The 17168-nt window shown below is 39.3% G+C and overlaps 2 protein-coding genes across 6 annotated transcripts; one reads left to right on the top strand and one right to left on the bottom strand.

Moving 5' to 3' along the window:
- Positions 1-478: 478 nt before the first annotated feature.
- Positions 479-2342, bottom strand: LOC117780474 (tetraspanin-17). Of its 3 annotated transcripts, XM_034617027.1 has the most exons (6): positions 1881-2342; positions 1736-1816; positions 1391-1669; positions 1201-1311; positions 953-1069; positions 479-860 (listed from the first exon to the last, which is right to left on the bottom strand). In XM_034617027.1, exons 1-6 carry the CDS (start codon positions 2163-2165, stop codon positions 792-794), a joined length of 942 nt encoding a protein of 313 aa, XP_034472918.1. In that variant the 5' UTR covers positions 2166-2342; the 3' UTR covers positions 479-791. The 3 variants fall into 3 exon arrangements, with proteins under 3 accessions (XP_034472918.1, XP_034472917.1, XP_034472916.1); XM_034617026.1 differs by lacking the exon at positions 953-1069; XM_034617025.1 differs by lacking the exon at positions 1201-1311 and having other exon boundaries at positions 1881-2340.
- Positions 2343-3055: 713 nt separating this feature from the next.
- LOC117779950 (lysine-specific demethylase lid) lies at positions 3056-15813 on the top strand. Of its 3 annotated transcripts, none has more exons than XM_034616305.1 (4): positions 3056-3218; positions 7694-9242; positions 10598-12012; positions 12703-15813. In XM_034616305.1, the coding sequence occupies exons 2-4, from the start codon at positions 7751-7753 to the stop codon at positions 15508-15510; spliced, it is 5715 nt and encodes a 1904-aa protein (XP_034472196.1). In that variant the 5' UTR covers positions 3056-3218; positions 7694-7750; the 3' UTR covers positions 15511-15813. The 3 variants fall into 3 exon arrangements, with proteins under 3 accessions (XP_034472196.1, XP_034472197.1, XP_034472198.1); XM_034616306.1 differs by lacking the exon at positions 3056-3218 and adding an exon at positions 3245-3375; XM_034616307.1 differs by lacking the exon at positions 3056-3218 and adding an exon at positions 7088-7203.
- Positions 15814-17168: the final 1355 nt, after the last annotated feature.

The raw sequence follows: 17168 nt of genomic DNA, 5'->3' as shown, positions 1-17168 counted from the left end.
CAAAAAATTAGTTACAACAATTTTTTAGAATGTATTTTTTAGTTGTGGGACAGAATAAAAAGAAAGAAAAATTTTAAGTTATTTTCCATGTTTTTCTTATTTGAGCTAGAGCGTAGCTTCAAAAGAAACCTTGATGAAACATAGTGAACAGTTTATTGATAACTGAGTTCCATTTTTACTGGACTACTTATGAATTTGATTGAGATTAAAAGCACTGCAAGGGTATTAAATATTCGGTAAGCCGAAGACAATTGATCTTTCACAGTTTTTGTTTAGTTTTTTTGTTTGGAAAATATCTTTGCATTTCAATTAATGTTCGTCACATTTCTATACATTCATTAAAAATATATCACAGCTGCATTACGAGTAATTTTTTGTTGTTTTCTCATTCGTTATAAATTTTCTTTCATTTCTTTTGTTTTTGTTTTGTTTGTTTTTTTTCTTGTAAAAATGTATAGAAAATGTATGCAATTGTTTGTTGTGGATTTTGGGTAAAAAGAAGCCTACGTAAAACAGCAAAAAATTTGGCAACCTAGTTAATATTTTAGTCAATGTCCATGAAGACGGAATGCGTTTGTGTTTTAGTAGACACACATTTTGTTAGGTATTTATAGTACAGTATAGTTTAGTATAGTTAACTAACGTAGATGCATAGTTGTAGTTGGTTGTAGTCGCTATTAATGTTTCTAATGTTGTTTCTGTTGGTGTTGTCGTTACCTTACCTCAACCCTTTCTCCTTTTTTTTCTCCAATTTCTCTCTAAAGTGCTGTGGGGACAGCGTGCGCCATTTGTCAGTGCCATTTAGATTTTTGGGTATAAATATCGGCACGCAAATTCTGTGCAAAACAAATACCCAGAATCTGTAAATATATAATGTATATTAGTAATTGGATTGCAATTATATTCATATAAAGAGAATAATAATAATAAAATAAATAAAACAAACTGAGACCTGGAAAAACATAACACCAATTGCAGCCGTGGAAATGATAATTAAATTATGCTCTATCCACTCCTCGCCAGACTGGACACAGCCCTTTTCATAAATGATCTTGGACAGCTCTCCGTGCTGCATTGAATCAAATTAAAGTAAACAAAACAAACAGAAACATAAGCAAAACACTTAAGAAAAAGGTATAGAAAAATTATTAAAATATATATATATATATATGGAAAGTGAAAGAAGGATCTTGCCAGCACCTGCGTGATGAGCAGGGCAACACACGAGGCAGCGACACCAATTAGATGTGTCTCCAGCCAATCCTCGCCAGCGCGCAAACAACCACGCTCATGTATGTTTCTATCCACAGGCTGCATGCGAATCGTTTGTATATAAATTGATTAAACCTGCAAATCGAGTAGTACCAGGATAATATATTGTACAACTTACATAGCCCTCCTTGCGCACATCGTAGCCACATTGTTTGTTCTTAATCACTTCCTGTGGTCGCCGGCGACAGCAGGAGAAGGGAACGCCACAGGCTTCACGGCTGCCAATTGCAATAGAGGAACAATTGAAATAGTTATTGCTATCCCAGTCCTTGGGACCATCAATGCCGCAGCATTGCAACCAATCCTCCTGTATCCAATCAATCAGATTCTGCTGATCCGGATCCTCGCGGTAGTGTTTGATGAAAGCCCTTAAGCCCTCGGTGGCCTGATCTTTGATCTGAAAATTAACAAAAATTATAGTTAATGTAATGTGGCAAACTGTATGTAGCTTTGAATGACTTACCCAGCCTTTGTCCTTGAGCACAAACGCCAATCCACAAAAGCCAATCTCACTAAGCAGCAGTACACTTAAAAATATTGCATACTGCATAAATTTGTAAATTTTAATGACTGATATATCTTATTTATCCCATAAATAAACTACTCACTGCACCCAACAGACACGTATTTTCGCGCAGTGCACCCACACTGCCCATGAAGCCGAGCATGAATGTGATGGTGCCCAGTATGATGAGCACAAAAGCTGGATCCAATGCGATGAACGTTAGTTTACTGATGTTGCGAAACATGTCCTTTTCGGTCCAGGCCCAAATACCAATAGCAAGTACGAGGAGTGCAGCCATCCATATGACTACATTGCTGGTAAAGAGCAAGTATTTAAGGCAGCAACTGATTTCACTTGTCTCGCGTCGATATTTGCGCACTGCGGGCATTTTGCGAGAGTCGAAGGCGACCACAACTCGACTGAGAATTGTTCTAATGCTACTAAATGGTTATCCTTCTATTGCACACTATTATTACTAATGACTTTTGGTTTATAATCTTACTAAAGCGAAAAGCTGTGTTTACCAGCCACTGATTTTCTACATAGCAGTTGTGCGACTGAGACAATGCATTGTAAAACTTGAAGGTTAGTGAGAGAAGCACAAAGCCTTTTTGAGTCGTCTGTTATTAAACAGTAAGCTTAAAAGTTGCCAGAATACCGCAATTAGCGATGCCATACTATTGAAGACTCTATCACTTAACAGGATTTTCTTCCTTAGATTTTTGTTTACGTACTTAAGTCAACAGAAATAATAAGCCTTGAAAATTTAATTACTTGCTCTAATAAATTTTAAAACCTTAAAATATGATATTAGCTCAATATTTAACAATATAACTCCTGTTAAGTGAGGAGCAAAACATACATGAGGAGAATAAAATATAAATACTGAATCAGTATGTTAATTATAGAACGCGTTATTGGCCGCGTGCGGTCACACTGGTAAATATAAATTTAAGGTAATGCAAATTTCAAAATGCAATTACTTTGCAATAAATTAATAATATGATGAATATTTAAAATCCAAAATTAGATCAAATTATGGAAACCATTAAATTCTTAACAAAATATAAAAAATCGAAAAAACTCTATCAATAACTCTGAAAAAGATTAAAAAAGTTTTATCTTCAAAATTAAGAAATTGGAAATAAAAGGTATTTATTTTTCAAGTTACCATTTTTGACATTGTACTTAAAATGGTACATGTTGCCAGATCGAAAAAATTTTCAATGTGGCCGCCTTTGGACCGGGTGGCAACCATTGAGCCACAAGAGTGTTGGGCCAAATGAGTGCAGTTTGTCGAAAAGGCAGTAGAAAAATAAATATAACAATTAAATTACAAATAAATTCAATTTATTAAGTGCTCTGTGCGTAGATATATGAGATATTTTGGGCAAGTGCACGCATTTAAACAGCGTGCTTGGCCCCATTACATATGACGACAGTGAGTTTAGTTTTCTTATATTTTTCTACCCTCCTCTGTGTATGCGTGCGTGTGTGTTTCGCTGATGGCTGAAGCTGAAAATGTTTAATTAGCAGGCGAAATGTGGACAGAATGTATACATATAATACGCCAATCTCAAATCATTGCAACAAATCAGGCGAAACTCGATTAAAATGTAACTAAAACTAATAAGTGCGCCCTGAAAAGACAATTGGAATCAACCCCCCGCGTTTTAATCAAAGAAAAAAATACTTGTATGTGTGCGACTGCGGCCACTGTTTGCAGCGCAGCCCGAAAAAAGGAAAAAAAAAGTTAATAAAAAGTGAAAATTTAGTTAAAACATTCTGAAAATAATATTTTCGCCAACGAATTTTTTGTGATTAGCTCACACTTATCATATACATAAGCTAGTTGTGACTGTGCGATGGGGCAGAAAAGGTAGCAGCAGAGTTGTAAAGTGCGTTCTCTGCTTTTGGTCGCCATCATAGCAGAGACGTCGTCGTCGACTTCGCTGCCCGCCTCCTTGTGTCCGTTTGCGTTTTGTGTGTGTTTGTGTGTGTGTCTAGCGCAGTTAATCCCTTTAAATATTGTGATCCCACGCTTGAAATATTTCAATTTCAATTGCAGGCCACTAATTATGCAAAATGTAAAGTTTGTAAAAAAGTACAGTGTTGCATTTACAAAAAAAATTATATATATATACTTATATATAAATACATATATGTACTTATGTATGTATATACAAACATAAAACATGTTAGTGTGCAATATGGTGGACAGTGCGTAAAAATCACAACGTCAACGTTTGTTAACTGCTTACTATTTCTAGTGGTTGTTGTTTTTGTCACTGGGCTTGGTTGGCAACAAAAAAAAAACAAAAAATAAAATTAACAAATATTTTTTTAACCAGCGTTTTAACTGCAGCCAGACGATGTAAATGAGAAATCAATTGCATTTGAAATAGTAAAAACAATTTGAGTGCTAATTTCGCTAAGCATACATATTTATGTACATATAGAGAAATGCTGCTGTGTGCTTCTATACGTATACGTTTACCTGTGTGAGTGTGTGAGTGAGCTTACGTGTGTGTTTGACTTAAAATGGAAATTATATAAAACCCCTTTTGTATGCGTGAGTCGCTTTAGATTTTGATTAAAGTAACATTTAATTATTTAGTGCGTATGCTTAAGTATGTACAAGTATGTATTTATGTACATATGCACCTATACAAACATACGATCAATATGGCAACAAGAGTTGTTGAAAATCTTTGCCAATATTGCCAAGACTTTGTGAAATTCTGACAGTTGGCAAAGCGTGCAGCGTGCACACATTGCAAATCAATAATTTGCAAACGCCAATTAAAGGAAGAAAATTGCGACTAAAAAGAAAACAAACATTCGGAGAAAATTCAGTCTCTCAAATGAGACCACGCTATGTACATAGTATGTATGTATAAACAGCTAGTCAGGAAAGTGTTTTGACAAAATAAAAATGTACAAAACTGTCCTTTTTAATTTAAAAAAACAATTTTTTTTTTTTATAAATGTTTTTAAAAAATATAAACATTTTGCCAAAGAAATCGTGTACATTTTAGATGTTGTGAAAAGACTTTCTTGTCTAACTATATGTGTGTATGTCTGAATACTCTCATTGCTCTCACGCAGCGCACAGACTCTTTCTGATCAAGGAATCGTCGAAACTACACCTACTCTCACTTCTCTCTCTTACTCCCTGTTTTGACATTAATGTGCTTGTTGTTGCTCATTTTGGGGTGGTGGTGGTGTCGGCGGCGGCGCCCCACTTATTATATGCGAGCCTTTTATCTATAGGTGTGTGTGTGTGTATTTATGTATGTGAGCTGTAACAACAACCACCAAAGGCAGCAAAGCTTTTCGCCCAGCGACTAAAACGGCGGCTTCCTTTTGTCTATTTTGACGCTGGAAATAATACGAAAAATCTTAACCGGAACTTTAACGTTGCTGCCGGCGTCGATGCCAACAACGACGTTTTTCAATATGGCTTCTTTTACTTTTTCGATATAAAATAAAAAATATAAAGATTTCTTTGCATATACTAGTGTTTTAGTTTTGCTGGAAATTATTAAACTTTACCCAACTGCAGTGACAATTCGTTGTGTGCAGTCCTGAGAACAAATGGCACAAAACACACTGTTCATATATACAGACATAAATATGTCTATATGTATATATGTATTTACATGCAAAACATACATATGTACATACATATTGAATTGGTAAGTTTTGTTGCTATCGGTCGTTATGTTATACATACACAATATGTAATGTGCATATGTATGTGTGATTTTCAATATACAGATAGAAAGATGTGTGCATGTGTGTGTGTTTATGTTTGGCGCTCCACTTTTCTATGCAACAAATTCTTTTTTTTGTTTTAGTTTCCTTCGGCGCTGTTGCACGGCTGTTACTCTTGCCACATACACACACAATATGTTGTGGACATAAAAGAAAACAGAAAATTAAGTGAACGTTGTTATTGGTCTTGTCTCATGAGGATGTTGGCCTGTGCTTGTGTGAGTGTGTGTATGAATGAACGCGTGCAAAAAAAAAAAAAAACAAAACTTAAAAATAAATAACACTCCAAGTAATGTATATACATATGTGCTTTACCAACACTGCACTTTGCGATGCAACCAACTCAACTCCCACTCGTGCTCTCTCATGCTGTGCACTCTCACGTTACGCCGCCGCACGCTCAAAATGTCACCCCCACCTCGTTGGCCCCTTGTACCGTTAGGCGTTCTTTGATCACGTAGACGTGTTTGTTTGTCATCCGTATATCTGTGACTGAGTGAGTGAGTGTGTGCCATTTATTTGCGCTTTACTTGCCACCCGGTTAAACAGTTGGCAACACTGTAAAGGTGATTTGATTTTCGCGTCCGAATTATACTGCACATTCAAATGATAAAAACAAGGTTCCATTTGGCCTTAGCCATAATTATTATATGCAGTTTAGTGCATATCTCAAATCTAATTGACAACATACATAATAACAAAATAATTTTAATGAAAAATAATATTGTTCCTTTTAATACGTTAAACGTTAAAAGCCATGAGAAGTTTCAAAAGTTTTCCAAATCTGGCAACTTTGCTTCTTTTATTTCACTTGATTCTGATTAAATAATTCATTAAATACTCCGTATACACGATGTAATACATAAAGTAAATAAGCAATTTTCTTTCCTGCAAATAATATGAAATACATGTTGTGGTTCTCGTCAAAATCCACTGTGTGTTTCAAGAGCCCAGCTCTGCATGATGCCGACTTCCTAAAACATTTGATGATCTATTGTAGGTGGGCAGTACCATCTATAGATACCTATAATTCATGCTCTTCTGTTTGCAATCGTATACACATATTTATTTTATTTTTCTGTGTATACTACACAGCCAATATCATTTTTTACCTGTAAAAGAAATGTGTGTATATAAGTGTATGTATACCAGGTATTTTCAAGTCGACCCCTTTTGACTTATATGTTCATTTGTGCAAATGTTTTTAATAGCGGTATATTTGTTAACCTAAAATTAAAACAAATAGTTTACTGAGCATAAACTCAATTAACTTGCTTACGCGTATGTGTTTTATTTGACAATGTAATTATGTTTGACAGAGATGCATTTAATGTACATACTCGTACAATGAACATTGCAATTTTTTATTTTTAAATTTTTTTTATCAATCTCAAAACGTTGACTGATAATGTAATCAAGCGTGAGACTGCACAGTGTTTACTGCAATGCACTTGCAGGCAGTGTAAATGCATGTACGTATACTTACGAACATTTGTTTGTGTAGTTTCTGTCTCCGATTTAACTGCCAGAACTACACACAACCCCTACTTTTAAGGAGTGAGAGTGAGAGATGCTCTCCCACACGAATATACTACTATGTATAAACGACGTTTACTGTTTTGTTTACCTGTTCGTCAGTGCCAGAGAGGGTATGTATGTATTTGTGTGAATATGTGCGTGCGTAACTTGTACTCTCCCTCTCTCTTTGTTTTTCTGTCTCTTTATGCTACTCTCATTTACAATTACAACTTTTTACTTGCGCTCGTTCATGCGTTCAGACTGATGATTGTTGTTGTTGCAATGCTGGAAAGCAGTGTTGCCATATTTCAATCACACTTGTATCATTAAAACTTTATCGTTTGCTGGTCACACTTGTCAAACAGCCGAAAAATAGAAATTGACCATGATGTTTTATTGAGTTTGTGGATTTTTCAACCCCCAGAGAAACAAAAAAAAAAAAAAAAAAATCAAACAAAATGTAAACGATGTAAATGAAGTCCTACGCTTAATAATAAAATTGATTTCGTGCGAGCAAGTACAAAGTACAGATAATAGACGCGTTTAATAAAATTTACTCAATACATATTTTATGCGTTTGGCAATTAATTGTTTACTACAGAGAATTTTCACTTATTGCAGAGCTGAACAAAGTCAGTAGCCGTTGCAGCAGTACATATAAATAAACAACAGGCCCAAATGTCCGGCAAGACCGAGACGGACAGTCAAGCCGCCAGTGGCGGTGGCGGCGGAGGAGGCACAGGCAACAATAGCAACTCCAATGGGAGCGCAACGCCAGCGCGACGCCTGCGCACACGCAACTCAACCGGCAGCGGCAGCGAGTCGGCCAAGAAGAGCATCAACAGCAGCAGCCACATAAATAATAATAATAATAACAGCAGCAGCAACAACAACAACAATAATAATAATAATAGCGAGACTGCAGCGGCAATCAATGAAGGAACAATAACAACGCCAGGATCTGGAACTGCAACACCCGGATCCGTGGAGCGTCCAATGCCCAGCGTGCCAATGAATCATGCCAGCAGCAGCGTCTCAGCCAGCAAGAAATATCACAATAGTTGTCCACATCCCACGCCCACTGTGCACAAGAAGACGCTGCACACAAAGCCGCACAGTAGCAACAAATTTGATCAGGGCAAGAACGAGGAATTCCATTTTGATACGCCGCCGGAGTGTCCAGTGTTTAGGCCAACGGCGGAGGAGTTTAAGAATCCGTTGGCCTACATTAGCAAGATTCGTTCCATAGCGGAGAAATGCGGCATTGCAAAGATATTGCCGCCGGAGAAGTGGTCACCACCATTTGCCGTCGATGTCGATAAGTTGCATTTCGTGCCGCGCGTGCAGCGTCTCAACGAATTGGAGGCAAAGACACGTGTGAAATTAAACTTTTTGGATCAAATTGCCAAGTTCTGGGAGCTACAAGGTTCCTCACTAAAAATACCGATGGTGGAGCGCAAAGCTCTAGACCTTTACACGCTGCATCGCATCGTGCAGGAGGAGGGAGGCATGGAGCAAACCACCAAGGAGCGCAAATGGGCCAAGGTGGCCAATCGCATGCAGTATCCATCCAGCAAAAGTGTTGGCGCCACACTCAAAGCCCACTACGAGCGCATACTGCATCCCTTTGAGGTCTACACCTCCGGCAAGGTACTGGGACCGGCTGCTGCAGCTGCCGCCGCAAGTGTTACGCCCGTTAAGCTCGAGGATTGCGGCACCGATTACAAGACACATGAGATACCCACACGCCAGCAGATAGCGCCTCCAAATGAGAACAACACACGTCGCTCCAAGCGTTTTGGCAACTCAACTGCCAGCTGTGGTTTGGTCGGGGCCAAACCAGGAGCAGCTGGTGTCACCATCAAGACGGAAACCAAGGAGGATTTCAAACGCGATTTGCTGAGCAGCTTCAATGCGGTGAATTCTGCAGGTGCTGGCGCTAATGCTGGTCAATCAGCCGGCGGAGGCACTGCACCCGCACCCAATACACGCGCTACCCAAAAGAAAGCCTCAACGGAGCCTCAGCAACCGCTCATCGATCCACTCATGAAGTACATCTGTCACATCTGCAATCGTGGCGATGTCGAGGAGTCCATGTTACTGTGCGATGGGTGCGATGATAGCTATCACACTTTCTGCTTATTGCCACCTTTGAGCAGTATACCAAAAGGTGGGTACCCGAAATCCCTTATCAATTAATGCACTAGTCGTCAAGTTTAAAAATGGAGTTAATCTACATTTCGCTTGTTATGCTATATAATATATATCCTATGTCCCGGGTTGCCAAAGTTATTCGGGATTTCACGCAGACACGAAACAAAGTCAGGTCAAAATCGTCGTAGGCGAGAGAGCAAAATTGTACACTGCGACAAAAAACAATGACTATTGAAATTCAACTATTTACAGTGGTCGACATATTTATTTTGACAAAACGTAAAGTTAAATCTACTACTACTACAAAAGGTCATTTAAATCCTGTTTGGATGATACAAAATTTTCCTTATCCCATTAAGTACACATTGAAAATTGGAATTTATGTAAATATCTACTTTTATGACTTTTTTCCTATGGCTTAAACAAAAAATGTTTTGATGCAAAAAGTTTCTTCAAACAATTCTTATAGTGACTGCAAAAAGAATTTTTCAAAAATCTCTTTGCTTATATTTTTTATGATTTTTTGAATGGGATGATCTCAGAAAATTTTTTTATGAAAAGGAGGAAAAAGTGGCTAAAATAGTCATTTTTAGCAATTTTCAAAAAATCATAAAAAATATAATCGAAGAGATTTTTGAAAAATTCTTTTTGCAGTCACTTTTAGAATTGTAAGAACTTTACATTTTGTCAAAATAAATATGCCGACCACTGTATTTTCAATATTTGCATTGTGTGATAAACATAAAAACAACAATAGTAACATTTTCAAATAAAAACCATTAAATTGCAGCCACAATATATATTTCATATTCAATTTCATAAAAAATGCAAGCAATGCAATCCAAGCTTGCTTACGCCCGATTCTCTAAGTGTAGTGAGCACTAGCACATTGACATTTTTATGCTCTTTCTTTCTGAGCAGCTCTGCTATATAAATGTATTTATATTGTTTGAGCTTAAAAAATGCTTTACTTCTTTATAAACCTTATTTTTTTTTATATATATTTACAAGTTTACTATCCAAAGTATTAGTTTAAGTTTTCAGTTCCACTCTTTTAAAATAGAATTGAATTTGTTCCCTTGGATTATTAGTTGGGACTTATCGTTGAAGTTTGACAACTAAATATTTAGTTGAGATTTTTAGCATCGCAAAATATTTAGTTAATATTTTCATCCTCTTTTAATACATAATGGTTAATGGACAATGGTTCCTGCATTTTCAATCTATAATTACACATTTTAAACTTGAATTACCCAAACATAAAGAAGAATAATAGAGTGAGCCACCTCTGATCTAGAATAATATTAGGGTTACTCTTCTATCCTTCCCTGACTTACATATATATATTTTCTATTTGAATCTCTCGACTAGGTGAATGGCTGTGCCCGCGTTGCGTGGTGGAGGAGGTGAGCAAACCGCAGGAAGCCTTTGGCTTTGAGCAGGCTGAACGTGAGTACACATTGCAGCAATTTGGCCAAATGGCAGATCAGTTCAAGCAGGAGTATTTCCGAAAACCGGTGCACTTGGTGCCCACGGAGATGGTAGAGCGCGAATTTTGGCGCATTGTGTCGTCCATTGATGAAGATGTGACTGTGGAATATGGCGCTGATTTGCATACAATGGATCACGGATCTGGTTTTCCCACAAAGAGCTCACTTTATCTATTGCCCGGAGATCAGGAGTATGCCGAGTCCAGTTGGAATTTAAATAATTTGCCATTGCTAGAGGATTCAATACTGGGACATATAAATGCCGATATTAGCGGCATGAATGCGCCGTGGATGTATGTTGGCATGTGCTTTGCTGCCTTTTGCTGGCACAACGAGGATCACTGGAGCTATTCGATTAACTATTTGCATTGGGGCGAACCAAAGACCTGGTACGGTGTCCCCGGCTCCTGTGCCGAACAATTCGAGGAGACAATGAAGCGTGCTGCTCCCGAGCTGTTCTCATCCCAGCCCGACTTACTGCATCAGCTGGTGACAATTATGAATCCCAATATATTGATGAACAATGGTGTGCCCGTTTATCGCACCGATCAGCATGCCGGAGAGTTTGTCATCACGTTTCCGCGCGCATATCACGCCGGCTTCAATCAGGGCTATAATTTTGCGGAGGCGGTGAACTTTGCCCCCGCCGATTGGTTAAAAATGGGACGCGAATGCGTCAATCATTATTCAATGCTGCGTCGTTTCTGCGTCTTCTCGCACGATGAGCTGGTCTGTAAGATGGCCCTAGAGCCGGCCAAGCTAACATTTGGTATTGCCACGGCATGTTATATTGACATGGCTGAAATGGTGGACACCGAGAAGAAACTACGCAAATCTCTATTGGAATGGGGTGTCACACGTGCCGAACGTCGCGCCTTTGAGCTGGTCAACGATGATGAACGGCATTGCCAGGAGTGCAACACCACCTGCTTCCTATCGGCCGTTGCCTGCGAGTGCAATGACAAACTGATTGTCTGCCTGCGACATTACACTGTTCTTTGCGGCTGTGCGCCAGAGAAGCATACGCTCATCTATCGCTACACGCTGGATGAGATGCCATTAATGCTGCAAAAGTTAAAGGTCAAGGCGCATAGCTTTGAGCGTTGGTTATCCCGTTGTCGTGACATTGTTGATGCACACACTCCCACATCCGTGACGCTGTCTGAGCTGCAGGAGCTGTGCAAGGAGGCCGAAACCAAAAAGTTTCCCTCCTCGTTGCTCATCGATCGACTAAATGCTGCGGCAATTGAGGCTGAAAAATGCGTTACGGTCATTCAACAGCTGGGCATAAATAAGGTAGGTGGATTGTCTTGGCCATAAATGGAATTCAATTTCATTTTTAACAGCTGTAACGCCATTATGTTAAATAAGAGCTGTTAATCTGTTCCAAAGTGAAACACTCACAATTTGCTTACAACAAAATTAAAAAAATTATATTATGGCGGGCTTTTAAGTATTCAAATATTCCGGATTCGTTATAAAAACTGTTATTTGCAATAGCACGAAATAAAATTTGATTTCATTAAGCAACTTATTTCTCATAAATTGATAACAGCTGTTAAATCAACAATAAACAAAATGTTTTCTTTTGTTTTTCTATTTTCTATAAATTTACATTTTTTTTTTTAAATTGCGTGTTTTTATTAAATAACAGAATAAAATAACTATTCAAATATCATTTATTTATAAAAGTTTAGTTAGAATGAAATACATTTGGTCGATTAATCAAATTATAAAATGTCTATTATAACTAATTAATCAAATTATAAAATGTCTATTATAATTATTTCGGTGCAGCTTTTATTTCCAAGACTATACAATTTTTTAGAACATATTTGCAACATTACTTGTTAAATTTTCAATAACTTGAATCAGTAAAAACTGATAATAGTTGTGATTTCTTTATTTATTGTTTATCCTTTATTATGCAATTCATTTCCTAGCACACACACATATAATGCTAATTATTTGATTTATATGCTGTAGGTACGCACCCGATCCGATCACAATCAGGAGGCGGCACAATATAAGCTCACTATGGAGGAACTGGAGCTTTTTGTGCAGGAGATCGACAATCTGTGCTGCATCATCGATGAGGGAACCTCGGTGCGAGAGCTGCTCGTGCTGGGCAGACAGTTTGTGGATCGAGCCGAGTCACAGTTGCAGCTGTCATTGGAGGCACTCGAGGAGAACGATCTGGAGACGCTGATCAATGAGGGCAGCTCGTTGCGTATTGAATTGCAGCAGTTGGATCAGCTGCAGAAGCGTCTGAAGCAATGCAAGTGGTACAAACGCTCGCAGGGATTGAGGGAGACGAGCTCCAAGCTGACCTATAATGATGTCAAGACGTTGCTGCACACAGCTGCCGCAGATCTGGATCCCACAGATCCCTATGTGGATCGTGAGATGCGTAAACTGCAACAAATTGGAGCTGCAATTGAAGCATGGGAATCGCAGGCAGCCAAATTTTTCCGACGTCTTAATCAGCAGCATGACCTGGTCGAGATTGAACAGTTTCTAAAGTCCGCCGGCGATATAAATGGTCAGGTGCCGTCTCATGGTTTGTTGAAGGACGCATTGCGTAAGGCACGGGAATGGCTTCGCTCTGTGGAGCAATTGCAGCAGAATAATCATGTGACCTACTGTCACACGCTGGAGGCGATGATCGAACGGGGCTTGAGTATACCCATTCAGCTGGAGGAGCTCAGCCGGATGCAGGGGCATCTGAATAGTGCACATCAATGGAAGGAGAATACGGCACGTGCGTTTTTAAAGAAGGGCACATTCTATACGCTACTGGAGGTGCTGATGCCACGTGCAGATGCCATTAATATCGACTCGGATCTCAAGCCACGTTTCCAAGATGATTTCCTCAAGGATAAGAATCCCGCCGAAATTGTGGCCAGCTTCAAGCATGCCGAGGAGCAGGAACTACGCGATATGCGCGACTTGAGGCGCCAGAATATGTCCAAGAATATGTTGCGCGATTTCTTCTGCCTCTGCAAGACCGAATTCCGTGGCCTGATGCACAATTGTCAGCTGTGCCGCGATTGGTTTCACGACGACTGTGTGCCGCCGCCGCCATCGCACTTGGTGGCACCACAACAGAATGGCAACACTGGTGCAGCAGTCAATGGCAACAATGCCACAATGCCAGGTCAACCCAAGTGGCTGTGTCCGAGCTGTGTGCGCTCGAAGCGACCACGTTTGGAAACGATCTTGCCGCTGCTTGTGCAACTGCAACAGCTGCCGATGCGTCTGCCCGAGGATGAAGCGTTGCGTTGTCTGGCCGAACGGGCCATGAACTGGCAGGATCGGGCACGCAAAGCATTAAGCAGCCCCGATGTGAGCGCCGCTCTGGAAGCCATTATCAGCCAACAGCTAAAGCGTCGCTCCGAGAGCAACAGCAATTGTGCCGCCGTCCTGGGCAGCATCAGCAGTCCACGTAAACCGCGACGTATGCACAATTTGTCCAAGCAGGAGAATAACACCAGCACCGCACGCTCCGAATCGGATGCAGAGGATGTGGATGACGTTGACGATGACGATGATGATGATGAATGCAGGCTACGAATTGTTGAGGATGGTTACAGCAATGACGAGGACGAGCAACAGACGCGACTGGCGACGAGTAATGCCCAATGCAGCAGCACTGATCTCTTGAAGCTGCTCTCTGACAGTGAAATCGAGAATCTGCTCGAGCTGATGATGGAGGGTGATTTGCTCGAGGTGTCGCTGGATGAGACGCAAGAGTTGTGGCGCATATTGGAAACAATGCCACCGACAATACTGCAGGCGGAGGCAAGGTCGCGTGTGGCACAACACATGCAGCAGCTGCAACAGCAGCAGCGTCAGCAGCAATCCTCCACAATAACAGCACCAACGGTTGCCTCCTCTTCGAGCATACATAGCGGCGCCGAAGATTCCAATGACAGCTTGTTGGTGCAGAATAGTCCAAGTCCTGGCACCGCCACTGCCACTGGCGGCAGCGGTGTCCCTGGAGCTCGCAACAAAAAGCGACGGTCCAACGATGCCAGTGGTGGCAATGCTGCTGTGCCGCGCAAGAAACAGAATACGCCCAAGCAGACGCCGGGCAAAAAGTCAACAGCATTACGCAAAAGTGACAGCAAGGCGAGCACCTCACCCGGTGTCGATGCGGATGCGGAGAACAAGCAGGCGAATGGTGGCAACACCACAGCCACAGCAGCAACAACAGCAGCAGCAGCAACAACAACTCCAACGGCAGCGGGCGCAACAACAACGGCCACTGTCACGCCCTCGCCAGCAGCTGGACACAAGAAACGTAAACGCACCACAACAACCAACAACAATAATATTAACAACAACAACAGCGGCAGCGGCAGCAACAACAGCAGCGGCAACAACAACAGTAATGCAGTCGGTGGCACTCCAACAGCGGGCAACAACAATACACCAACTGGAGGAGGCGGTGGCCAGAAGAAGCATGCGCAACGCTCACAGCAAACGGCACAGGAAGATGATGAGGAGGAGTGCCGGGCCGAGAATTGTCATAAGCCAACTGGACGGGAGGTGGATTGGGTGCAATGCGATGGCGGCTGCAATGAATGGTTTCACATGTATTGTGTGGGTCTCAATCGCAGCCAGATTAAAGCCGACGATGATTACATATGCATACGCTGCTCCAAGACAGTCAGTGTGGGCGTGGCCGGTGGCAGCAGCAGTCTAACAGTGACAACAACAACAACAACCAGCAGCATCACATTAAACACAACAACGCCAGGCAAGCAGCGAGCAGCGCAGTCGGCGCGGTAGAGAAACCAACAACACAAGAGAGCGAGAGAGCGACGATCGCAAGCAAAATAATAAAAATAAACATCAATTTGACAACGGTTGGCAGCACCTTCGATTAAAGCTTGTGATTAATCGATAAACTGCAACCGCAGTGTTAATACACACACAAACAAATAGAAAGCCGACATAGAAACACACGCATTGCTGTTGTGCTAACGGTATTTACTATGTTATAGTAAAAAAAGTCACTTAAACGTTTTTTGTAGTACATATTTACTAATTATTGCTAATATTACGCAACGCAAACGTATTTCAATATGCAAATATGAAAAGAAAACCAATCACACACACACACCAACACATTTGAGAAGTAACAAGTCAAAACACAACTGTAAAATGCAAAATGTAAACAAATTTTGTAGCCGCCGTAAATATTTTACGTTCGTTAAACGTTCTTTTAAATTACAAATATACGCATATAAATATTTATATCTGTATGTATATATGCATATTATATAAACGTGTGTATTTCTAGATATATATATTTAAATATATATATATATATATTATTACCATTACCTGCTATTATTAGTTTTTGTTAATTTTATTTACATTTTGTGTTTGCTTTAAGTTTTGTGCGACGCGCGCGCCCTTTTCGTTTTTTTATTTCAAAAAGCAATTTAAAAAAAAACACTCACAAAATAAATACAATTTGCATATTACTTGTACTCTTGTATATTTTTTTTTCTGCTTACTGAATGCGGAAAGCAAAGTAAAATTTAATTGTTAATTTATAATTAAATACATATGTATATCCTATCTATACATATATAAATTTGTATAATTTGTATATCTTCCAAAAACCGTATATGCGATAATTTTGGACGCGTGGCGCGCTGTAATCAATTTTCTTCTTGTATGTTTTCTTTACTATTTTTTCTTGAAAAAAAGAACGGTCGATTTAAATATAATAAACAACAACAAAATGTAGCATATAAATCAAGTTTTAACTAAAAACAAAAACTTGTTGAGAAAACAAAAGTTTAAAATACATATTAATATAAATAAAGTGCAGCCTTAGTGTTAAGTTTATATTTAAAAACAAATGAAAATAAATATAAACAAAAAATTGTATAATTTTTAATTAAAGTTTAGTAAGCTGATTAGAGAACAAGTGTGTAATAAGCAACTTAAAACAAAAAATAATAAAAATCGGAAAAAAAAAATTGCAAAAAAAGAATATACAACACTTCTCAACGTACAACAACAAAAAAAATGCTTAGAATTATACACTTTGTAAAATCATTTTTTAAGCGTGTAAAAAAACGAGCGGGTCATCAACATGCAACACAGCCCAAAAGCAAACAAAAAAAGGAAAACAAAACAACAAAAAAAGAACATAAAAATACCTTATCATATTAAGCAGCAACCATTTTATTTAATTAAGCTAAAACTGTACGATTTCTTTCAACGATCCCACTCCAAAACAAATCAATACCTTACCACTTCCCCTCTTTCCCACAAGACCCCACAATATGTAATTCTATTATATAAATAAATTATATATAAATAGTATTTAAAAAAAAAAGTGGAGAATTTTATTTAAACTTGAATTTTAGTAATTGGTCAACCCATTAATGGTCATTTATATTCTTAGATTGTGTCATCGAGGGATTGAT

This window comes from Drosophila innubila (genome assembly GCF_004354385.1).
Source record: "Drosophila innubila isolate TH190305 chromosome 2L unlocalized genomic scaffold, UK_Dinn_1.0 4_B_2L, whole genome shotgun sequence".
Classification (NCBI taxonomy): domain Eukaryota; kingdom Metazoa; phylum Arthropoda; class Insecta; order Diptera; family Drosophilidae; genus Drosophila; species Drosophila innubila.
The sequence above is the reverse complement of the archived record's forward strand: the minus strand, read 5'-3'. Positions and strand labels throughout refer to the sequence as shown.